General features: G+C 55.5%; 1 protein-coding gene across 1 annotated transcript in view; it reads right to left on the bottom strand.

The window, feature by feature from the left end:
* MYH9 (myosin heavy chain 9) overlaps positions 1-24,485 on the bottom strand; it is an 89,464-nt gene that overhangs the window by 43,535 nt on the left and 21,444 nt on the right. Inside the window, exons 2-3 of the mRNA XM_046011458.1 lie at positions 16,036-16,387; positions 11,494-11,650 (exon numbers count right to left, since the gene is read on the bottom strand). Coding sequence (XP_045867414.1) covers positions 11,494-11,650; positions 16,036-16,368 — 490 coding nt within the window. The 5' untranslated portion in view covers positions 16,369-16,387. The remainder of the gene's footprint in view (positions 1-11,493; positions 11,651-16,035; positions 16,388-24,485) is intronic.

Genomic DNA, 24,485 nt, shown 5'->3' with positions numbered 1-24,485 from the left:
CTGTTTTCAGCAGTGGGACTGCACAGAAACCGACGCTGGTGATGTGAGGGACACGCTCACTGGCTGCCGCTGGCCGGCCAGGGCCCCGCAGGATGGGACCACGGGGAGTGACTCATGGCTTCCTGCGCGCATGGCCTCAGGAGATGATTTACTGTTCAACACCGACAGACACCACTCAGCTAGGTCATCATCTGCGCCTTCGCCAGGAGGGCCTTCCCCAGGAGGGCCTCCTGGGGAGGGCCCCAGGAGGGCCCCCTCTCTGCGAGCTCGCGGGGCCAGGCATTTGCCGCCATCTCTCTTCCCCTGACTACGGGTCACTCTGGAGGGAAAGAGGACATCCAGACAAAAAGAGGCTAAAGCAAGCCTCACACTCAGCATGAGCTGGAGCTACCCCCACCCTCCTCAGCAGCCCTCCCTCTAGCCCCCAAAGAACTCAACCCCAAGGGAACTCGGCCAGGCACCTCCGTGCACACACCCCACACCCGGGGCACCACTGCAGACCTGCTCAGAGCAGGCCCCGGTCAGCAACCTCGCTCCCCACTCCCCTCTCAACTTTCCCACAAAGCAATGTCCTTCAAGACCCTGCGGCGGAGGCGGGAGAAACTCCCAATGACCCTCCTCAGACAGATGGGACTGGGAGGCAGTGAGGGCAAAGGGCTGGGGAAGACGGGGCCGTTTCCATCACCTGCCCCCCACGGTCAGTGTGGCAACCAGCAAGGTCTGAAGCGAGCAGGGCTGTGATCCCCGGCCCCGGCCTCCCCCGCCCCTCCTCCCGGGCCGGCCCCAGCTGCGGGCACGTTTAGTCACCGCTCCACAAGCGGGCAAGAATGTACCTGCGCGTGCTGGCAAGCCTAAGGCAGCAGCAGCCGACGCTACCATAAAAGGAAACATTCCCATCCCTTCCAGAAGGAACCGTTTTCCCAGGGCTGTCCAGGCCCCGTCCCTGGGATGGCTGGAATTCCTCTAATTGTGTGAGGAGGAGTCAGATGCTGGATTGCGGAACAACAGGAAGCAGCAGAGCCCACAAACACACACACACACACACACACACACACACACACACGGGGGCACACGTGCACAGGCGCACGTGTGCAGACACACGCACGCAGACGGACAAGCTTTGTGGGACACACGTGGGCATGCAGAGACACGTACACGCATGGACACAGATGCGAGCATGCACACGCATGCACACACACGTCTCTGTGGGCACGCACACCGTCGCACATACAGCCGTGTGTGTCAGTACACACACAGAGGCCTGCACACACTTCCATTTCCAATTCTAGCCCCAAACTCTATGCAACCTCCATCCACTCCATCCAGTCCTTCCTCTCCTGACCTTTCACCTCCAATCCCTGAAGCGCCAGGGTCAGCACAGACTCAAAGGGAACACGCCCATACTTGCATTTTACACCAGAAGACTCTTCTGGGCAAATGTTTCTGCAGAGGAAAACCCATGGAGGCCCCTCCCATTTCCTCAGCTCTTGACCACCTGGCACCCCAATTCCACCTGCCTGCAATGAAGAACACCGTGACCCCGTAAGTCTGGAAAGGTCTTCTCAATTCTTACAGTGGGTCTGGGCGTGTTATCCTGTGGTCTCACAATAACCCGAGCCAGCAGACAAGGCAGGCTCTGTCCCTGGTTTGCGTGTGTGTCTTCTCCCAGCAGTTCTGGATTTGTCCCTGAACTCAGAAGCATCTGTTCTGGGTACTGGGATGGTTAGAATTCTCAGCAACCAGTAAGGTTTCTGCCTGACTCAGTTTACTCTGCCACACCCCCACTGGCATTCTAGCAGGGACACTCCCGCAGCCTGCCCCACACAATCACCAGGCTGCACACACAGACACGCCAGAGTTCAGCCCGCTCTGTTCTGACTGAAGTCCTTATTTGGGTCCATAAGGACTGAAAGCTGATTTGAAAAGGCCCTTCCTTCCACCACACTAGGAGAGAGCCAGCCAAACAGGAACCCCATGGCCCAGAACCATGGGAGTGCACCCAGCAGAGACAACCCAGTTCTGGGAAACGGGTTCCTTGCCGGGATGAAGGCATCAGCCTGACTGCGGTCCCTGAGCCCCTGCCTTCCCTTGGTAGGAGCTGGGTAGAGACAGGCCTATGAATCTCTTTATCATGGTTTTTCACTGGAAGCAGCAGCCTTCCCTCAGATAAAATCTTCTCGAATTCCCCACTGGAAGAATAAAAGACAAATACCAGAGCTGCCTGGGTGGTGGAGACAGGGTTCGTCAGAGCACACTTCAGACCACCACCGTCCAGGGGTTTGGAGCGGTGACAGAAGGGAGGGGCCAGGGTTCCGATTTCAGCTCTGTACTCCCCTTGGAGATGACTGGCCCCGTGACCTCTCAGAATCAGAGGCCAGGGCCTCACCAGCAGGGCTGCTCCAAGGACTGAAAGACATCAGGGTCTGAAGCACGTGGTACATACAGCACAGGCCCCTGAAAACACTGTCCTTAACAACCCCAGGCCCTTTGCACCTCCAGAGCTCTCCACTATGCACCATTCACAGAAAAACAACAAAAAAGGTTTCAAGTTACATCTTCAGCGATGAGGCCATTCCCTCTTCTGATTTTATTTTAAACCCCAAATGCCCTAAGGCCTTTCAGAACTGATACACACATCCAATGCAGACAGGTGTCTCCAGCCAGCTCCGGAAGGCCAGCTCAGGTGTGAGGAAGGGAAACCCGACCCCAGGTATCTCACCCCAGGTAGAGACTTACGCTAGGGGCTTTATTTATCGCTCACTTCCTCAGCAAGAGGAGCTGCCAATTCCTGTCCATAAAAGGCCACAAGGCTTGCAGGGTGGTGACATCAGCCCCGACAGGAAGTACAGAAGGAAGAGACTGGGCCTGGTCCACCACCAGCCGCTGCTGGGACTGACTCATCAAATGCTCACTGAGATAAGGCCTCCTGGGGTTCCTGAGGGGCTGCTCTTGGGGTCACACCTGGAAGAGCACCCTGCCCCTGGGACCCCTCTTCAGGTCAACCAGGTCTCTTAAGCAATGGACACGGGCCAAGGAAAAAGCAAAGCCAATGCCAGGTTCAGGTTGGGTGACCCACCCGTGTGGGGTGACCCATGACACACAGGCCTCAACCTTCCACCACCTTGGGGTCGCTCACTGTGTGAACCCTGCTCCCCATCGCCTGGCACAGGAAACATCGGGCTGCCCAGGGCCCATTCCTCGACTCCAGGGGTTAGTTCTCCTCAGACCCGCACGAGTGTCAGGGTCTTGTGGGCCAAAATGCAAAAGCCTTTCACCAAGTTTGAAACATGGAGAGACCTGTGGGTTCAAGCTCAGAATCGGGGGCTGGGAAGGCCCTGGAAAGGAGCCGGCCACTCTCTCAGGAAGCGTTCTGGGGGCCCTGCAAACTCATGTGGGGCTTTCCCCAAGGCCAGCCCCCTTCACGAGCGTGGGTTACAGGTGCCTGGGAGGCAAGTCGAGGGGTGAGCAAAGCAGGTGGACTGAAACTCCGTCAGCACAGGCTCAGGGCCCCCAGTGTCCCGGAGCCTCGGGCAGCCCGCCCGCCCAGCCACCCAACCCGCCGGTGGCTCCCAAGCACACTGTGTGGTTGCTGGCTCTGTTCTCTCTGCGGCACAAAGCTAGGCCCAGACCAGGGAGGTGCTGGATCAGCAGCCACCCCAGCCAGCAAGCAGCCGGCCTTGGCCCTGTGTCTACACCCACACACTCCCCCAGGTGAGGCCGTATCTGAACCCCACCAAGGAGGCCCACGGCTCTCACTGCAGGAGGCTGAGAACGGGCGCCTCCCCCATCAGGCACCCTCGATAATTAGAAGCCCCAGGGACTGCACTTAACTCTCATTATGGCAGAGGGCAGGTAAGGCCCCAAACCAGCCCTCTCTAGGCCAAAACGCACCCAGCTGCTCACACAGGTGAGCTCCTAGTGCACAGGCAGACCCGCCAGAAACCACTGCTGGCTACTCGGACAGCTCATCCTCGGGCGGGGCTGGGAGCCAGAACGTTCTACGTGGGGCAGCTGCAGACACCTCTGACAGGCTTGTGAGGGTGGAGGGAAATTCAGAAGTCACGAATGAGTGCTGACAGCCCACAGCAAATGCCGCCCGGACGCTCAGAGACACCGGACACTGGGAGGTCAGCCTGCCTTGCTCTTAAACCACATTCTGCTCAGCAAACAACAGGAGAGAGAGGCAGGGGGGCCGGGCTGAGTCCCACCCAAGCCCCAGCTCACAGCTCTGCAGAGGGCTGGGCTATCGGGGAGGGACTAAGTGAGCACAGGAAAGGAAGAACAACAGGACCCTGGGAACACGGTGGACACCACCAGGCAGAGCTCAGGATGCACTTGGCTCCCAAGTCAGAGCACAGACAGAGCTGGCTTTTCGAAACGCTGCCCTGGGAGGAGTTTTACCAGGAATGCAGGAAAATCCCTGCCAGGAGATGAAGAGCAATGGCACCAGGAGATGCTGCCTCAAGAAGCCACTGGCTCCAGTCGCCTGGAGAAGGGGCCACCAAACGCAGCGAGAAGCGTGTTGGTAACTGTTAGGCCAGGTTTTGCTCCTGGGGCATGATCTCTGCCCTTGGCTTTCAGCTTAGACCTTGGCCCTACTGTATTTGCCCACAGCTCAGGGCAGAGAACAGATCTTCATCAAGTCACAAAGTCTGGCTGGAAAGACACCTGGGCCCTGGTCAGCGCAGGCTGTCAGCCAACAGAACACCAAGGATCCTCAGAGTTTACTGCAAAGGTGGACTCTGGGCCGACAGGCCTTGGTCAAGACTGAAGGAATTTTACAGAAGCCACTTAGAGAATCCTGCCTTTCACGCCTGCACACTTCAGCTCTCTTCTCTTTAGTTTTAGAAAATCAGTCTTGTTCTCATCTGACAGCTTAATTCCAGCAATCAGGCAGGAGAAGGAAAGCAACCCTCTTCTCTGAGCACACCAACGTTCAGTCCTGACCTCCTGGCACAAGGCTCTTTGGAGTCTTGGAGCCAGAACACGAGAGAACAGGAAAAACGGCTGGTGAGCGGCGTCCACAGGCAGCAGGGAACACGCCCAGGGAGGGTACACACACAGCTCGTCTCAGCCGTTACAGACTCTGCAGGTGACTTTTGGTTGGTTGGGGTGGGGGGGCCTCAGCGGGGGAGGCGCACAGAGACACTGAGCCACGTTTTCAACCACCCTCAAAATTTCAGGGCTCCAGGAGGGTACTTTATTCTTGTCTGCCACTTTAGATGGCCCCGAGCAGAGCACAGCAGGCCTACTGGGTTGAATTAAACACCGAACAGAAAAGTAAGCCTAAATCAAGCTGAATCTTTGAAAAGGATCCACGAACCACTGATTCTTCTAGAAAGATTTTACCGACATGAGACCAACAGACAGGAGTACGTTATAATTAAGCAGCCTCATTCTGAGGACAGGGCTTTCCTTGGGGGGGGGCCTCCAAGCAACCAGCTTCCTGGGATTGGCTCCACGGGGCCCGGGGCTGCAGGTCACAACACACCGCCCCCCCTCAGGGTCCCGACCCCACATGGACAGAGGACCCCTTCAGTGGCGCCAGAAGACCACCTCCTGAGGGCACGACGTTCTCCTGAAGCCCAACGAAGCCAGGTCAGCCCCCAGACTCCTGCGGCCTCTGGGCCGAGGACAAGATGGGACAAGTTGGAGACCGCATCTGCCCACACACGCCCTGGTGCTACGCGGCCGCTGCAGGGAGGCAGATGACAAGCCATTTCCTGTGCGTGCTGCCACCGGGAGCCCCAAGTGTCCCAGGCTGCTCCAGGAGGAGAGGAAGGAGCCACGTCCAGGAAGCACTGGTTATCACCTGCGTCCAGCAGGCAGGAGCGTGCCGGGAAGAAGGCCGACCGTGCAGGGCAGGGCAGGGTTCGGTCAGGAAGCTGCATTTCCAGATGCGTAGGGCACCTTCCAGACGGCCCTTATTCACTATAGGCCAGCACCGTGCACGCGCACCTCACTCCACCCCTGCAATGACCCTCTGAGTAGGATTCACTACGCCATGAGGCCAGCAAGGAAAGAAAGGCTCGGGGACAGTGGCCCCAGTCAGGCATGAAGCGACAGAGCCAGGAGCCCACCCAAATCCAGGGCGAACCCAGCACGCTCTTCTCCGCACAGCTCTGGCTCACAAGGCCAGTCATTCCTAAGACCAAGGCTCACAGAGCCCCAGCAAACTGGTGCCAGTGACCTAGCATGGAGGCGCCATGTCACAGTGTCACCAGTCAAAGCCCCGCATGCTCGCCCCGCAGCCCTCAACCCAGCTCTCCCCACCACCCCTTGAGCTCCCTTCCCTGCCCCTCAGGACCTCCCCAGGGGGCACAATCCTGCGGGGTGGGCCTTGGGACCCAGCTAAGGACCTCCCTGCCAGCAGCAGGGCCTCTGCGGCCTCAGCCTCCAGGCCACACGTTCCTGCTCTGGGGAGTCACCCCGTCTGCGGCTTCGTCGGCCGCCTATCCCTTGAGTATGTTCGCAGTCATGCTTCACTGCACCCTCGAAGCCCTTCCCCGGGGCCTCACCCATATGGCGCTTTTAACTCAGAAAGGCCTTGGAAAGCAGCTCCACAGGAGAAACGGGCAGGGAGAACACGGAGAGGGAGTGAGGGCCACCAGCCAGCCATCCTCCAAACAGCAGCCGGAGAGCGAGGGGCAACAGTGCCCCTGGGGGACAGGCACCGGCAGGGCCACCAGGAGACCCCGGCTTCCGGGGCCGACTCTGCAGGCACTAGACAAGTCAGGGACATTTATTTCTGGGCCTATCTCTCCGCCCATGAATAAGAAGGATCACATTCAGAGGCAAAGGCAGCAGCACTAGAATTCTACTCCTTGTTGGCCCACGATGGTCAGTCCATTGCCAACAGACCTCGGAGGCGTACCAGACCCGGGCGACTGCCTGGTGACCAGCTGCTGCCTGTGCAGCCTCCCCCGAGAGGCAGAGACGGGACCTGCACAGAGCAAAGGGTTAAATGGTTCTCAGATTAGCTGAGGCCTGGAAGGCGGGCAGACCCTGCCACTACTCCCCCCAGAAGTGCTGGGAGAGCTCATTAAAATACCATGAAGTCACCCCAAGTGACCCAAACCTAGCATTCTACCTCATCAACAGAGAAGAGGTTTTCTACTTTCGCTGGACAGAGGACTGTGCTCAAGTTGGGTCCTTTAATGGGTTGGTTCTCCTCTAAGAACACACATACACCCTTTCCCCCAGAGGGAGACCCCGGAAGGCCAGGCCCCAGAGGAAGCCAGGCATGCCATTCCCAACCTGGTCACCCCTTCTATAGCCCACGCGGGGCTCCTGCCCAGGGACATGCCCCACTGGGCTGTCCTCTGCCTGGCGGGCAACAGCCAGTTCCCACTTCTCCTTCACACTCCGGCCAGCTTGACATGCATTTACTGAATCCCCGAGGCAGGAAGATGAATTAATGGCCAGGACAACAGATTAACCAAACAGAAAGGCCTGGGTTGGAGGGCGAACCAACCAAGTCACTACAACTCTAATTAAACCCAAGGTCGAGACTAAAAACAAGCAAAACTGCCGGGCACGTCTAGGCTGCCCCAGAACCACCTACTGACACACGCCTGCCGGCCTTTCCCCAGGATCCGACCTCAGCAGTACCTTCCCGGCCACGCCGGGCCTCAGCGGCCACGCCTTCCCCCCAAACTCCCGAGACACCTGACAGCTGCCGCAGCCGAGCGGGCACCAGGTGTGGGTAGCAGCTGGTCTCGTTACGTAGCTGCAGCCCCAGGCATCTGGGTACAAACACGTCTCGTCCCTCCACCCGGTCTGCCAGAGCCTCCGGTGCCAGAATCATATACTAGACCTCTCGGTGTTCTGGCACCTTCTACCTCCTGGCTCCACAGAATAATCCAGGGCACCAAACGCGGCCATGCCCCATCCCGTGCCCATGGCAGACAGCACTCATCTCTCCCAACATTCCTTGGCATCGAGGCTCAGACCCTCAGCCAGCCAGGCCAGAGGCACTACTGATCCAGGGAGTCGACACGCAATGAAACTAATCTGCGGGGCTCAGTCCACTGGGTCTCCAGTGGGGGCAGTCCCCGCCTCTGGGGAACATCTGGTGGTAATGTCTGGGGACGTTTCTGGTTGTCACCATGGAAAGGGAGGGAGCTGCTGGCATCTGCTGGCTGGAGGCCAGGTTGCTGCTGAGCATCCTATGAGGACCAGGACAAGCCCCCTCCCCCAAGAGGATTCTCTGGCCCCAAAGTCAACTGCTGCCAAGTGTGAGAAACCCTGGTGTAGTCTGACAATCAGGTAGAGTGACCGTATAATTTATCATCCAAACTGGCTGCTTCTGAAAGTGGAAATGAACACTAGTAATGCTAACGGACAACAGGCACACATCAGGACCCATGGACAAACCAAATGACGATCTCCTAAATCCTTCATTTAGGAGATGAAAGATGGGGAGGTCCCAGCAACAGGCCAAGAGCTCATCTCATAAAAGTCCCCAAAGACACCAACTACCCTATTTGGCTAGTATGTCATAAGCCACAGGCGGTGCAGGGAGGAAACTTTTTCCTAGTTCCTGTCCAGTTTAAAGAGCAGAAAAGGACCAGGCTAGTCAGAAAGTGGCAGAGAGCAACCCCATTTTCCCGCAGAGCCAGTGCTAGGAGCTCATCCCCACTCCCCACGGACACCGAGGCACCACAGCACCGTCCACACCTGACACAGGGCGAGAACCACAGCTCCTCTCCGGAACTTTCTTTACTGGTGAACCTTCTTATCGCGACTAGCAACTTCTGTTAATTAACTTCCTCTCTGCTCCAAGAACAAGAAACCTGTTGCTAACTGCTGGTGCAGGTCAGCTGTGTATGAGAAGGGACTGGGAGATGTTCTCAGTCGGTCCCCGTGGGGCTCTGGGCTGCAGCAATCCAGCATTACACGGAGGGCAGGGAAAGCCTCGTGGACTGAGAGCTAGAAATTACGGGGATGCCGCATTTGCACAGATCATTCAAAGGCAGCAGCAACACCTCTGGCTTCCTGGGCCCACAACAGATTTCCATCCCGGTCTCCAAAAGATGGAAAAGTCCACCCACCTGCTCTCATAATTTGGGGGGATCCCTACTTCCTGTCAAGGCCATTCAGTTCCAGCTGAGACTTCCTGGTCAACACAAAGGAAAGCTCCGGCCCTCTGCTGATCCCTCTCTTTTTTCCCAATGACTTCCCCAACCTAGAGCTCTGGCTTTTGCCCCTCAAAGTTTTCTGTTGGATAAAAATGGGACTAATCTCTTTAGGAAGGAGACGTGCAGGCTGTCGGAAGACTGAAGTCCAGTTCCAAGGACTCCAACTGCTGGCGCCGTGCTCTACGTCATGACGTTGTTCTCGCCCCAGAGAACTTGCGGCTTACTGAAACTGAAAGAAGCCCGCGTGCTAGAAAGCCGTTCAAATCCAGGATCCGAGGGTGGAACTGCCCTAATTCAGCAGCGCAGAGCTCAGGAAGACTCCGGGGTGAACTTGCACCAGGCCAATTAAGACAGCTAGGAGAAAACTGACTCATAGCCTCTAGAGACAGACTCAGGCTCTTCTGGAATCTCACAGAATGTTCTCCCACCAGACTGCTTTAGTTAGCACTTTGAAACAGACATCCTACTTTAAAACTAAAGGGCTGGCTTCCTCCAAAAATTTTCATAGACATAAACAGAAGCCAAAGGCTAGGCCAAAATTGTACGTCCTGCATAATTCATCAAGTCTGGCAATGCAATGCCTTCCCGCCAACGCTGTGTGCACGGTACGGGACAGACCTGCTCATCGCCCCTTCAAACCACTGAAGTTTGCTAATGCAGCAAGGTTCCTGACCACCACTGCCCAGGTTCACTGCAAAGTTTAAAGAAAGAAACCGCGCACGGGTATGAAGATTCAAGAAACCACTATCGATATGTGGTTGTGAGCATACAGCCCTGCCTGGAAGTTGGGACTGACTGAAATTACATGAAATGCTACCACACGCCAAGCACCTGGCTGAGCTCGAGAATCTAAAGGCAACATGGGCCCCGTCCATGTCTAGGAGAGAAAAACAAACGTGTGAACACCTAAGCCAAATAAAGTGTCACCAAATCTAGCCCAGACATCCTCCCTGGAGGGCAGGCATGCTTCAGCCTCGTCTTTAACAGGAGATTAGGGACCCGCCAGGCACTGCAAGCAGCTGGCATGGGCAAGGCAGCTGGACACAGAAATGTGTGTCCAGAAAAGGTCTGTGTGGCGGCCAAGTCAGGGGCAGGCGGGCAGCCAATTACAAAGGGCACCAGTGTGCTGCTGGTGGGTTCAGGGGTTATCTCTCTGGGGCCATGAGGAGCCTTTTCGAGATTTTTTTTAAGATTTCAAAATCGGGGTGGGGGGGTGATCAGCTTTACATTCTAGGAAAATGATCCTCTGCTCAAAGTAGAGAGAGGGCTCTACTGAGAGTGAAGGTTAGGAGGTCAGAGAGACAGAGCGGGCGAAAATCTGTGGAGGCCCTAACTGAGGTCAGGGCCACGGGATAAGAGAGGAGCAAGGAAATAAGAACAGAGATAAAATCTACAGACGGTGCTGATGGACTTAGACAAGGAGGGAGAATGAGAGCGGAGAGTGGAGGGCGAGCCAGGCTCCGGGCTCAGGTGCCTGGGTAGCTGGAGAAGTGGCAGCCAGGGCCAAGGGGCTATGAATCCGGCGACAAGCCCAGTCCTCAGCCGGAATGTGTTGGCCAAGCCACTCGAGTGGATGGGTCCGTCATCCAGAGAACACTGAAGCAAGCAGAGAGACCTTGAGAGGCACGAATGAGCGGGGGCAGGGGAGAGGCAGGAGAGAACCAGGCAGGGGGGGGTGGGCAGAGATCTAGAGAACCAGAGAGAGGGTCACACAGGAAGGCAGGACTTTCAAAAGGAGTGGTCAAGATTGTCCAACGCTGGGGAGAGGTTAGGCAAGATAAGAACACGTGAGTACCACGGATTTAGCAACGCAGAAGGGAGGGTAACCCCTGTCAGACAGTCTGGAGAAGGGCAGGGAGGCCTGAGGAGCAGAGACTTCCTCTACTAACCTCCACTGTGATGAGGGCGCAAAGACAAACCACAGGGGGTACAGAATCCAGGAGAGATTCAGTGTCTGCTTCTTAAAGATGGGAAAAACCCAAGCACGTTTCCAGACTATGGGGGAGGAGCAAGAGAAAAGATGTGAAAAGCAAGGAAAAGGAGCATCTGGCATAATAAGAGGCCTGGAAGTGAGGGGACTGGCACAGACAGTCTTTACCAGAATGAGAAATTGTGGTAATTAGGAAGTGCGTTTTTTTTTTAAAGCTTCTAGGACATTCTCTCAACATACAAACATGTCCTTTGATCGCCATTTGCCTTGGCTCTCTCACAGTGAATCACAGACTGCCAAGATGCACTGTGCCACCACAAGGGCCATCAGCGCTGATCAAGTCCCCAGATCAGCGTGACACTGAATGTGATGAGCACCTGCAAAGGTGTCCACAAGGCTGCAGGGGAAGGTCGAGGCACTCACCTTGCATCATACTCCTGTAGGCGGTGTCTGTGATGGCATAGATGTGGGGGGGCATTTCATGCCTTTTCTTGCCCTTATACATTTCCACGATCTCTTCAGAGTAGATGGGCAGGTTCTTATAAGGATTGATGACCACACAGAACAGGCCTGAATAAGTCTACAGAAAAGAGCAGCGGACAGAAGTGGGTTAGGAAGTCTGGACTCTCGGTGGTATGCAAACTTCATGGCAAAGTGCCTGCCACCAAGGACCCAGAGTCGGGCTGACGTGAAACGCCCCCCTCCCGCAGCCTCCCGCAGCCCCCCGCAGCCCCCCGCTCCCCGAGCCCCGCTCTGCTGCAGGTGGAGGGCCACCAGCCCTGGCTCTGCTCCTTCGGTGAGGGTTCTCCCTCAACTGCATGACCACGGCCAGCTTTGCATGCCAACAAGCAGGCGCCTCAGGCAAGATCCACAGCAGGCCTCACAGACGACAGAAGTCCAGTTACGAAACTCGGACCCAAGGACAGTAAGAGATGTGACTGTCATCGAGATGCACAAAGAGAAAAGGATTTGGCTGCACCAAGTAAACTGCAGAACCACAAAGTAGTCTACCTTGAAGGGCTCTCGCAGAGATGGTCAAGCCTCAACAGAGATCTAGACGGATCTGCCTTCGGTGTCTTAAATTCACATGAATTTGTGACTACTCTTTTTTTCTAAGAACCTTTTCCTTCCCAGATCTTTCTCCTCAGCCAAAAAAAAAAGAGAGAGAGAGAGAGGGAGAGACTCCTAACAAGCTGGGCAGGTCTCTGGAGACCACCCAGGTGACAGGTGTTCAGTTGGGAGGTACAGCTGTTTAAGCCTTGAGAGCAACCCAAGCACCCTCTTCCGAGGACAACGTGCCACAAGCCCAGAAGCAGCCATGCAGGGCCGTGATTCACACACACCTGCAGCCCTGACTGTTGAATGACAGCTGAAGGTCCTGAGGCAGCTAAAGGCAGGGTTGGGAGAGGCCCTAGGTCTCCCGCCACCTCCAGTCCAGAGCATCCTGGTCAGGGGCCAGTCCTCTGAACTCTTGTCTTTTTGTTTTCATCATCACGATACCTCACTGCCTATGGTGGCACCCCTCAATCCAACAGCAGTCAGCACCCTAAGGGGAGGGCACTCTGTGCTGGCCCCGCCCCCCAGCCCCGCCCCTCCAGTCCCGCCCAGTGGAAGATGGAGCTAGTGGCTGAACCTAAAGGTGGGTTCCACTAGAACCCGGGCACCAATCGGGAGGACAAAGCTCCTTCCCAGCCGTGGCCAAGGGCTACCGCACTTGGACTTCCCAAGCAGAAGTTAGAGATTAAAAGCAGAACTCGGAGGGTTCTCCAGCGGCCTGCCTGCGGAAGAGTAGCCAAGTTTGGAAATGACCAAGTGTGTCTGGCTGCCTCTTCTGTAGGGAGGCGGGGACTCAGGGCCCTCGATTTTCTTTCTTCCTGGGATAATCAGTCATTTGTTTTCCCTCCAAGTCCTCTTTCACAGGGGACGGGGAGAGCTCCAAGCAAAGAGGTCTGCACGTGGTGTTGGCCACCTGCAGCGCGGGTATCACAGGGAGATGAGAGAAAGGCGGGAGACTTCTGGTTTTCGACTGTTGGGGGGGGAGGGGGGTGCGGGGATGAAGTGGAAGGCCAGGGAGCAGTGAGGTCATCCCAGGAGCTCAGAAACAATTGAGCTCTGTTCCTGGGGTTTGAGAAAACCCACACTCTAGGAAATCAGCCCGATGAAAGCCAAGGACACACTGCCACACTTTTAGGGCGTGCCTCGGAGCCAGATGTGTGCAAACAGCTGGTCATGCCAGCAGAAGGGGACTGGGGGCTCCTGGGACAAGGCTTTTGGACAGCTGGGTGGGCAGATGGTCCTGCGGATGGCCCTCTCGGCAGAGCTTCAGAGTTCTCCAAACTAATCCCATCAAACCAGCAGGGTGTGAGCCTGGCAGCTCAGGTGGGAGGAAGCAGCCTGCTGGCACAGGGAGGCTCAGGGACCGGAGGACACAGAGTGAGTGGCTGCCCCCCCCCCCCCCGGCCACGCCATGGAGCTGCTCCATTCACCGGCCACAGAGGCTCTTTGTGCCCAGCCGCCCCCTAACCCAGGGCCTCACCCCCCGGGAAACAGACAGAGCAGCTGTGGCTCAAGATTAGCCACGCCGCCCACACCACCAGGCAAACACACTGCACAAAGACTCCCGGGCCGCAACTTGGAACATCGCGCGCAGAGAGGTGGACCGTGAATGAGGCAGTAGCCCCTGCCCAGCGGCTTTGATCCCCCCGCCGCTCTGCACCTGCTGGCGTCCCCAATAGGGCAACTGCAGAGATGATCGACTTCCCTTCTGGGGAAGATGCTTAGGAAGGAGGCCGGTCTGAGGCAGGAAGAACTGCACATGGGAGGTGACAGAAACAGGAATGAATGCTTCCAACCAGAGTTGTGCCTGCCTCCGCGAAACCCACGCTTTCAGAGGAGATGAAGCCGCTAACAGTGAACGCATTTCAGTAACGTTTCTCTTTGTGGGAGAGTAAACAGTCTGCAGCCAGTTGACAGAGGCCAGCACAGGCCGCCCAGTGGGTGCCACACTCAGCAAATCCCTAGTAGCTACACGAGCTAAACAGGGACACCAGGGAAGGCCAGGCAGAGGACCAGCTACCTTCACTGAGAACAGCGTGGCCGCGGAGCCCTGCCCTGCCATGAAGCAGGTGTGGGCTGGCACGTACACGCTTCTCACCAGGGAGGAAGGGAGGCTCCTTGTGGCCAAGCCACGCGGCCGGAAAAGATCTGAACCAGGTCCTGGAGGCTCCGCCTCCCATGCCCTATACCAGAGTCCATGCCAGCCCCCAGGCACAGCAGAGTGGGTACAATAAGCTATGGAGCCTCCCCAGGGGGCATCCCACTCCCAGGCCATCAGCCTTGGCTCCCACCTGCCCCAACAGACAAGTAATGCTTCCTTCCAGACTCCTTGTTTTTCTGCAAGTCACCAAATGCTGAATTTCAGTGATCAAGATCCCTAGGAACAGAGGCTTTTAATTTTGTCCATACAGTGCTCTCACCAAGAAAGAGAGAGCCGGGCTGAAGGGTCCAGAAACCCAAGTTCCAGTCGAAGGCTGTATGACCCTGCGCTGGGCTCCGGCCCTCTCGGGCCTCAGCTCTCCTCACCTGCCATATCAGCAGGCCGGACTAAGCTGGTCCACAAGAAGGACTCTTCCAGGAAGACCTCTCTGCTTATGGCCTCACTGGCAGGTCCTGACTGATCAGGCTCATCCCCAAAGGGAGGTCATCGATGGCAGAAAACAAGAACCCCGTGATCCTGTGCCAATTTAGCAACCAGCAAGGGAACACAGCGCTGGCAGGCGGTCCGGCCCGGTGAGCAGCTCTGGGCAATCCAGGACGGCCCATGGCCCCACAGAGGACTCTGGCACATCGCACAGCACTCAGGGATGCCGGTCCAGTATGGTGGAGAAGGGCCCTACGGACATGTGGCTGACGTCAGCCTGAGGTTGTACAGAAAAAAAAAATGGCTGACTCTTCGGGGGACCCTCACCATCCCTGTGCCAGGATGAGCCCAGCATGTCCTTTTATTACGTGTGGGATCATGGGCCAGGCCCTGGGTCTGAGGCTTGGTCCTCCCACTGAGAGGGCTGTAAGGCTCTCGAGATGTTTTCTTCCTCCCATTCAAACAAAACTTGAGAACCGTTGTATTTAGCTCCAAGACCAAGAAGGCGAATATAACAGCATCTTTAAACAAAGAGCTATTTAGGAATAACAAGAGCCAGATAGTTCTTCCCTACCTGAGACAAAACTAGAAGGAAATACCCTGGAACTAAAGAGAAGAAGTAAGAAATCAGGAAGAACTCTGTGACCCTAGGACCCTAAGACTGTGGAGCCTGTTACACGGGAGATGGGAAAACGCTTCTCTCCTGACATTTCCTAAAACAGGGATGAGCGGTCTTTCTGCACAGGTGGCCCTGCTGCCCAGAGGACAGAGAAAGGGCCGCTCTTTCTCCTTGGCATGCTCTGGGCCCTTCTGGGCCACTAAGCCCGGCACAGCACCAGAACGGAGGGTTCAAGCCTCGCTCTCGATGCTCATCTCTGCTCAAAGCGCCCTGCCCGGGGAAGCAAGGCATACCGACAGGCCTCTAACAAGAATAAGATGACAGAGTCCAAAAAAGAGGCGGGGCCATGGGGAGGGGGAAGGGGACCAGGTGGTACAGGGGGAACAGGTGGGAAACCAGGACATGGCATTCCCTTGCTTCAGAAAGAACCAGCCTTCCGGCCTCCAACAAGACCCAGGACCCAGGCCCGTGGGTAGGCACACACCATGACCTTCGCCCTCCGTGCAGATCTAAACAGTCTTCCTGGTGTGTTTTGGCTATGCAGAGAAGAACCAGAACATTCTGTGAGGACACTCCCAGGCCTAGTTTGAGGATGTCACCCCTGCTTTCTTCGAGCCCCCTCCTCTCCCAGAGCAAGAGCGCCCAAGCAGGTGAGGGGGATGGGACAGAGCCGGGCCCCCCGCCTCCAGCCCCGGGCCCCACTTACATAAATGAGCCCCGAGTAGTAGCGCTCCTTGAGGTTGTGCAACACGGAGGCTTCGTTGAGGCACGTGAGCTCTGCCATGTCCTCCACCTTGGAGAACTTGGGCGGGTTCATCTTCTGGATGTCATCCTTGTTCACCTTGACCTTCTTCCCATTCTCCACCAGCTCCACGATGGCCTCCTCCCCCACCTCCTCCTTGAGGCTGGCAGGCTCGAAGCCGCTCTTGTCCGAAGGCACCCATACCAGCTTCTTGGCAGCCCAGTCGGCCTGGGCCAGCGGGTTATTGATGAAGTTTTTGTCCACGTAGAGATACTTATCAGCGGCTTGCTGCGCCATGGCGACTCACAGCCAGGACCTGCGGGAGGATCAAGGGGGAGAAGTTAGACACCACGACCTCAGCCGCACAAGGCCTGCTGACCCCGTCTGGTCTCCGCGAACAGGGCGCCGCTGGAGTAGACAAGCAAAACTCCTAAAACCCGGCAGCAGCTGCCAGTGTCTTCCCGCTCTTCATTTCTGGGAAGATGTACACAACGGAGACGACGACAAGGAGCTGTCATCACACGTTCTGGTAAGAAGTTCACCCGAAGGTAGATTCTAAGACCCATCCACAGTCCAACTTATCTGTAAAACCACCGTGACGCCCAATGATGAGTCTACCCTGACTCTCGAGAGACAGACGTAACCACAGTCACTCTGCTACACGCGCTGAGACAGGAAAGACATCACACAATTTAAGAGAACTTCCAACAAAAGCAAGTTTCTAATTAGCTCCCCACCCCAAAAAAAGGCAAAGAATGACAACCACGCACAGCGGAAGTTGCCAGTTTAAAAAACTTTTTATTTCACGGAGTCAACCAAGAGGGGAAAAAAAAAAATAAAAACACCAACACACTAGTGTGTTGCCAAGAGATGCTAATTCCATCTCGATAACACAGCCCAAAGAAATAAGGCAAGAAGGAAAGAAGTCAGGCTCCAGGAAACTTCAGGAACAGTTAGGAGTGCTTCCCTTGTGGGCCACTAATGTGAAAGGCAGCCCTCAAACCCATGTCCAGAACTGAAGCACCACATGTCTGCGTTTTTCAAAACTCATTTGCAAAATAAAGAGGATGAAATAATCCCTTACACCTGTGTGTTCAATGGTTCATGAAAATGCTTGCACACTACTTCGCTATCTCAAAAGATTCTCAGGGGGTGCCCAGGTGGCTCGGTCAGTTAAGCAGCTGCCTTTGGCTCAGGTCACAATCCCAGGGTCCTGGTATCAATCCCAGGGTCCTGGTATCAAGCCCCGAGCGGGGCTCCCTGCCCAGCGGGAAGCCTGCTTCTTCCCCTCCTCCCTGCTTCTGCCCTCTCTTGCTACCTACCTCCCTCTCCCTCGACTACAGAAATGGAATCTTAACAAAAAAGATCCTCATCATAACTCTGTGTGGTCAGTAAGAAGTATGCTACATCCCATGTTACTGACAAGGAAACGGGAACTCCCTGGAGGTTCAAGGGCTTGTCCAGAGTCACCCAGGGGGGGACTCAGGACTCCTGGTCCCATGGCCTTCCCACAGGATAACCACAGTGCTTATTCCTGCACAAAGGCGGAGGCTGGGACCCACCGGGAGGACAGCTGGTTTAGGTAAACAGATTGCAGGACTTCCAAACCATGGTCTGAGACAAAGCCAGCTCATAGCCCCCTGAGGAGCAGCCCAGAAGCTCACTGCCCCGCACACAACAAGGCAGGCCTCTCCCTTCTGTGGTCAAGGCCCCCATCTCCAGGCCAGGGAGGCCAGGAGGACCCCAGATCCAAATCCAGAGTCACACGGGCTTTCACACATCTAGATTCCACCAGGGACTTGGATGCCAAGGAGGCTGGAGGTTTGGGAGGGACAGAACAAAAGAAGCCTGCGCTGCCCAGGCCTATCTTATCTGGGCTCATTAAATGCTTTCCAGATCAAGACTAAGGGGCTCCCCTGGACGCATTCCAGGAAAGGGGTTGTTTTCCAGGAAATCTGCTCACTCGACTCCCCACCCCCCACAGGAGGGAAGGCAAGTCCATGGAACAGAGCCTGGCAGCCTCCCCAGCAACCTCAGCTGGTGGCTTTGTTTACAGTCCCAGCCAAGCAAACCCTAGCAGCCCCTCTTGGGGGACCAGGGGCATTTATCCACCTGCAAAGACTGGTGGAAGAAAACAGCAGTCCGCGAGGCAGGAAGGGACCGCCTGGCCTCACCTTCTGTTTGTAGGGGCTGGGATCTCCGAAGGCTGTCCCTGCTCCCACACCCGCCAAGCATTCAAGCAAATGGAAGGCTTCTCTCTGCCAGAGGACATCCCCGCCACCCTCTCCCTCTCTGCCATCCAACTGACCACTGAGTAGCCAGGCAGCCTCCTCAGTCCTAGGACCCAGGCTCCCGAAACCAGTCTCCCCATCCCCATGCCACTGCCCTGCTTGAGGATTTGGAAGGATCACAGAGCAGAGGGCTTCACAGGCTACTGTTCTAAACCCTTCAGCAAACTTCAAACCCAAAATGGACAAGACTATCTCCCATCAACATGCCGAAAGGGATTCACTTGAACCCCGTCCCCCCAAATCCTGAGTCCACTGCTGGTTAAGAATTCTATTACTCCAGGGGCACCTGGGCGGCTCAGTCAGTTAGCCGTCTGCCTTGGGCTCAGGTCATGATCCCAGGGTCCTGGGATCCAGCTTCTGCTCAGTGGGGAGTCTGCTTCTCCCTTTCCCTCTCCCCCACCTGACATATGTGCGCGTGCTCTCTCTCTCAAATAAATAAAATCTTTAAAAAAAAAGTTCCACTAGTCCAGCCCAATGAATAACACCCAAGGATATCCCATGCCCTTTACGAGATCCCTCCAAGTGGAAGAAAAGGGAATAGTCATTAGGTAACCTAACAATAACCTCACTGAAACATCAATCACCCTACAAAAGATCATTTATTATCCCCAATTTATAAATGAGGAAGTAGGCTCAGAGAAGGCAAGTTACTTGCCCAGAATCGCCCAGTACACTCAGTGTGCGGGGCTCTAACCCAGATTGGCGGGCTCCCCCAGTCTGGGCTCTATCTGGCACACCTGGGCTGGGGACCCACAGAACAGTCAGGCTGGCCTCCAAGCCAGGTCAGACTGCCCATACACTGAGTGGGACACAGGGAGTGTGGGGGGACACATTCCACAGCATCCAACACACTGAGTGCTATCAGAGCGCAGTCGGAATTTTACCATTCTCACTCCCTGGCCTGCTGCTGTCCGTGAGAGCCACTGGGCAGTGACGGCGCAAGGACTTCTGGCCTCATCAGACTCACTTCATCCCAGCAACACCATCGTCTGGCGGCCTGGCAACTCGGCACCACACGAGTTCCCTCTGGGTTGCAAGCCCTGGGCCATCGGTCGCCCCTGGAACGCCATCAGCGAGTATGCACTGGAGGGCCACACCGAGGCTGCTTGTTGCCAGGGGCCAACCTCCCCAGCCCCTCATCCTGCCCTCCTTTTAGGCCGGTCTACCCCTGATGAGACCTGGAGTCTGCACTTCCTGTAAGACAGGAGAGTCCTACTATGTCCCCCCAGAGCTGGGTCAACACCGACGGCTGCACCCCTGTCTCAAGGGGTGCCAAGGCTCCCATGCAGGGTTGGTCCAAGGCCTCCCTGTTCACCTCCATGCCCCTCTCTGAGCAGAACTTTTCATTAAGCCCGGCTGAGCCCCGTTCGGCCAGGCCAAGGACAGAGCTATCTGGTGTCAGCAGCTCTGCAGGAACGACATGGGTTAGCAGCAGCGCCAAGATCAATATACATGGGCTGGACACGGGGGCGGGGTTTATGGGGTCACCATAAACAAGGGTGTGTATTAAAGCCCTCCCGCCAGCACAGATGGGTACATTCACATGCAGTGACCGCGCTGAGCTCCGCTGTCCACCCGAGTCGGGGACAGGCCCCTGGGCCCCCACGGCTATGAACACGTGTGTGCCCAGTATGGCTTCCAGCAAAGCAGACGAGAGCAGTGACCTCGAAGGGTGCAGACGGAGAAAGCCATCACCAGCCAGAGGTGTCAGAAATGAAAGGGGGCATCAGAGAAGGGACGCTAGGGAGGTAGCAGCTCCTTCTCCCTTCCCTGTCCCAGGACCATACTAAATGGCCTCTCCGACACTTTGTACAAAAGTAAGATGAAATCAGAGACGGAGGCAAACCGTAGGAGACTCTTCACCCTAGGGAACCAACTGAGGGTTGCTGGAGTGGAAGGGGGTGGGGGGAGGGGGTAGCTGGGGGATGGGCATTTAGGAGGTCATGTGATGTGATGAGGGGGGGTGGGGGGGTTCATGTAACTGACGAATCTCCACCTCTGAAACTAATCATACACTGGGCTCCCTGCTCAGTGGGGAGCCTGCTTCTCCCTCTGTCTCTCCCCTTGCTTGTGTGTGTTCTCTCTCTCTCTCAAATAAATAAAGTTTTCAAAAGGAAAGAAAAATATCCCCATAAATTCCTAAGACCCTCCCCGCTAAAGCCAGTTTTCTCTTTTTTTCCAGTCCTCCTAATCCTAAAAACACTGGAGAGGTTTAATGATCATGGGCAGAGCATGGGGTTTCACATTGTGGATTTTTCCTACTCATCGTGACTAAAAGCCCCCACAGGGCCACAGTTTGCCCGACCATTTTTATCCAAAACTTCACTTTCCAGCCCAAGTTGTAGAGGCTCTAAGAGGGAACTGATCCCACTCGGTCACACACCTAGAGAAGCGAGGACTCAAATTCAGGACTCCTGACTCCAAGGCCTTCTTGGGAAATACTTTTTTTTTTTTTTTTTTTTTTTTTAAAGATTTTATTTATTTATTTGACAGACAGAGATCACAAGTAGATAGAGAGGCAGGCAGAGAGAGAGAGAGGGAGGGAAGCAGGCTCCCCGCTGAGCAGAGAGCCCGATGCAGGGCTCAATCCCAGGACCCTGGGATCATGACCTGAGCCAAAGGCAGAGACTTTAACCCACTGAGCCACCCAGGCGCCCCTTGGGAAACACTTTTAATGGCTGCATAATATTCCAAAGTGCCAGGCCTGGGCGGGGGGGGGGGGGGGGGGACGACACTCATTAGGTTTTTTCCTTATGTGGTGGGCCACCTTGAGATAATTTCCCAGAAGTGTAATTACTGAAACAAAGGAACATTTTTATGGCCTTGAGAAGTATTACCAAAATGCTTTCCAAAAGGGTTGACTGGTATGCACAGCCAGGAACAGCACGCCCATGGGGCAGCAGCCACACCAGCACTAGGAAAACCGTGGGAAAAAGCTCAGGGGTCTGGATTAGGGGACCTCAGGAAATTGTGGCACTCTGCAGGGTTCACAGGCCAGCAAGGAGTTAAGGAAAAAGAAGGCAGCTTTCCCCACTGGAGAGCAGATCCGGTGGAGGCCGGCCCTTTCCACACCAGCTTCCTGCGGGTGCCAGCCCAACTCCAAGAAACCCAAGTAGTTGCCTTTTTAGGCCATAATCGAGAGGACACGACCAGAGGCTAAATTAGGACTCTCAGGAAATGATGAAACTGAAAGAAAATAGGTTGACCAAAAACCTCTGCTTTCAACCCAAAATGTAATTCCTTGATTGCCTGCCTTCTCCCTTTCCCCTTCTCCCCGAACATCCACCTGGACATTTTACTCCTTCCTGTTTTCCCAAAGACACCCCCCACCCCCGCTCTCTCTCTCTCTCCCAGCTTCCCACCCTTCACTTGGTTCTCTTTTTACTGACTTGTGTGCTTGTTTGGAAAAGAAACAGCTAGCCCCTTAAAGACAGAATTTATTCGACTGGGACAAATCACTGGTCCAAAGACTGTGAGCTTGTCCATTCCTAGACAACGAGGGTCTATGTAAAGGCTTCCATGGCCAAGTTCTGGGCCTGGAGCTGCAGGTCCTCCCATCTCATCTCAAAGCTATCCAGCCCCGAGGGCCTGCGAAGCAGCTTTCCTTTTTCACCATCCCCAAAGGTGGGGGCAATGAGGCCCACACAGGTCACAAAGCCCAGGTTCAAACTCAGACTGGCTGGGATTCCGCCTCAGCTGCCTCCCGCCAACAACTCCGGGAGCTCTCTGGGCCTCTCTGGGAGAAAACAAACTCAGAAGCCCTGGTTCATTCAGCAAACCAGGGACACAGACACTACTCATGCTAACAGGAAGCTGCAAATACCCCCTCCTGGTGCTGCTTTATACCAGGGCCTTCACACTCCCACCTTAGACCACTGGCACTGAGAGGGGCCAGGGGTCTGTCTGACCTTGGGTGAACCAACTCTGTTCTCTGAACAAAGGTTGCAGTTCAGAGACCCGGTGACCTCAGCTCAGACACTGGAAGCCCTGTTCCAGCTTCACCACCCCTGTCTGCCAGCAGGCTCCTTGCTTGGTTTTTTTATCCCCACCCCCACCCAGAGAGCACAGGTGAACATGTCCCTTCTCCTTTCTTCCTGCAGCCATTGCTTCGGAGTTACCAAAACCAGCAAGGCGCCTGAGTTCCATCCTTAAGGAAGGGCCTATGAAGGCGGCTGCTGAAGTTACCCAGAAACTGTCGAATACCTGAGATTTACTTATTCAATAAGCTACTACATACTGAAGGTCCATGTGCAAAAATATGGTGACAAAAGTACAGAGGATCTAAGGAGTTTATAACATCGTGGAACCTTCGCTGTGGAGGGGAAGGCCACGTAAACAGCCAGCGCCAACACAAGACTCAATGAAGAAAGACAAATGAGTAAGTCACTCACCGCAGGAACAGAGAGGAGGGCGCAAGTTCAAGGAAAACTCAAAGCAGCACGGGGTTCAGAGGGGATGGGATGTCAACTGGGTCCTAGAAGTTGGGATGAGTACTGGTGGGGGAGGGGAAGAGGTGGCACCAGGCAGAGGGAGAAGGGGGGAACTACATGGTGACATGATGGGTTAAAGCAGGGCTCCCCGGCCCCAGCACTGCAAACACCGTGGGGGCTGTCCTGTGTACTGCAGGATCTAGCAGCCTCTCTGACCTCCACCCACTAGACGACAGTGCACTCCGTCCCCAGGAGGGACAATGAAAATGTCTCCCTGACACTGCCCAAGACGGAGACTGGGGGAGCAAAAAGGCCCCCAGTTTGAGGAGCACGGACTGGAGGGGTGAGCTGCAGGAGTAAACCTTGCAAAGAAGCCAGACTTCAGCTCAGTCTGAACGCTCTCCCGAGTCCAAAGTACACACTTTTCTAGAAACAGAAGTTCCCCAGTGAAAAGTGATTCCCAGAACCCACAAAGCGGGACCCACCCACTACAGATGGCACTGTCACCAAGGAGTGCCTGTCCCTATAATGCACTGTTCTTTTAAGGGACCTGACCTGAACCCACTACTGGGATGGACTGTAGAGATTCCCAAATATCTGGCAAAGGAGACTCCTGTGCCTCCCCAGGCAGGGCACGAATCTCCAGGCGCCCCGACGCAGCTGCACAGCCTAGCTTGCCCGCTGCAAGAGGTCCGGGTCCTTCATGGAGGCAGGCAGCAGTCATGCTGGGGGGTGGGGGCAGGGGGTGCTCCCCTGGCTGTGCTGGCTTACCCCATATCCTGGGAATTCCAAATGCTGTTTACTAAAAGGTTCTGATGTCTCAGGACTGGTTCCCGGGAGGACACCCAGATAAATGTATTCGACCCAGAAATCTCCTACAAACCTCCTCTAATGTATCTGAGTGCCTAACAGTCCATGTCTCCACCCAGAGAGCCCACAAGCACCATCTCACCTGAAATTCCCCAAACCCAGACTCTCTTCTGCGTCTCCACCAAGACCCCGTCCATCTGGTCACCTTAGACCGTAAACTCCTTCCGGTGGATCAGCAAAGTCCTCGTCAAGCCCACGGCCAGCGCCCTGCTGCAGGACTGCACCCCTCCTTTCTAGCCTGCACAGCCGCCTCCTTCCTGGCCTTCCCCAGAGTCTTCTACCTCCTTCCAATCCGTAGCCCCCGCTGCCTTCAGGATGGCTCAGCACCTGTTTCTGTGTGTCCTACATCCTACCGTACTGACAATTACTCGCCAGTTCCAAACAGTTCTATGGCTCCACATCTTTTCCAGAGTAAAACTAACCATATTTTCATGGTTGAGTGGGCCCTTTTGGCCCACCCTTCAATCTCCATGCTCAGGCCCCTTCTCATAACCAAGCACAGCTCACAACTGCCTCTGCTGAGGCCTCATCCTTGGCACCAGGAGCCCTCTCTCAAATTTCAACTCCAACGTCCTCCTCCGTGAGGCCCTCCTGGATAGCTACAAAGGGACTTCCCGTGAGTAATCCAACAGCTGAACTGTATTATCTGAAGTTTCATCTGAGCATGGGAGGCAGGTCTCATTCATGTCCTTGATTTCGAATGTCCAGCACAATGCCTTACCCCACCAGGTGCTCAGTTAAAGTTTCCTGAATGAATGTATGAGGAACACCGCAAAGAGAAGGAAGGAGTAACGGGGAAGCTTTCGAAGAAGCCGGAAAATCG

This window comes from Meles meles, chromosome 7, assembly GCF_922984935.1.
Source record: "Meles meles chromosome 7, mMelMel3.1 paternal haplotype, whole genome shotgun sequence".
Taxonomy (NCBI): Eukaryota; Metazoa; Chordata; class Mammalia; order Carnivora; family Mustelidae; genus Meles; species Meles meles.
The sequence above is the reverse complement of the archived record's forward strand: the minus strand, read 5'-3'. Positions and strand labels throughout refer to the sequence as shown.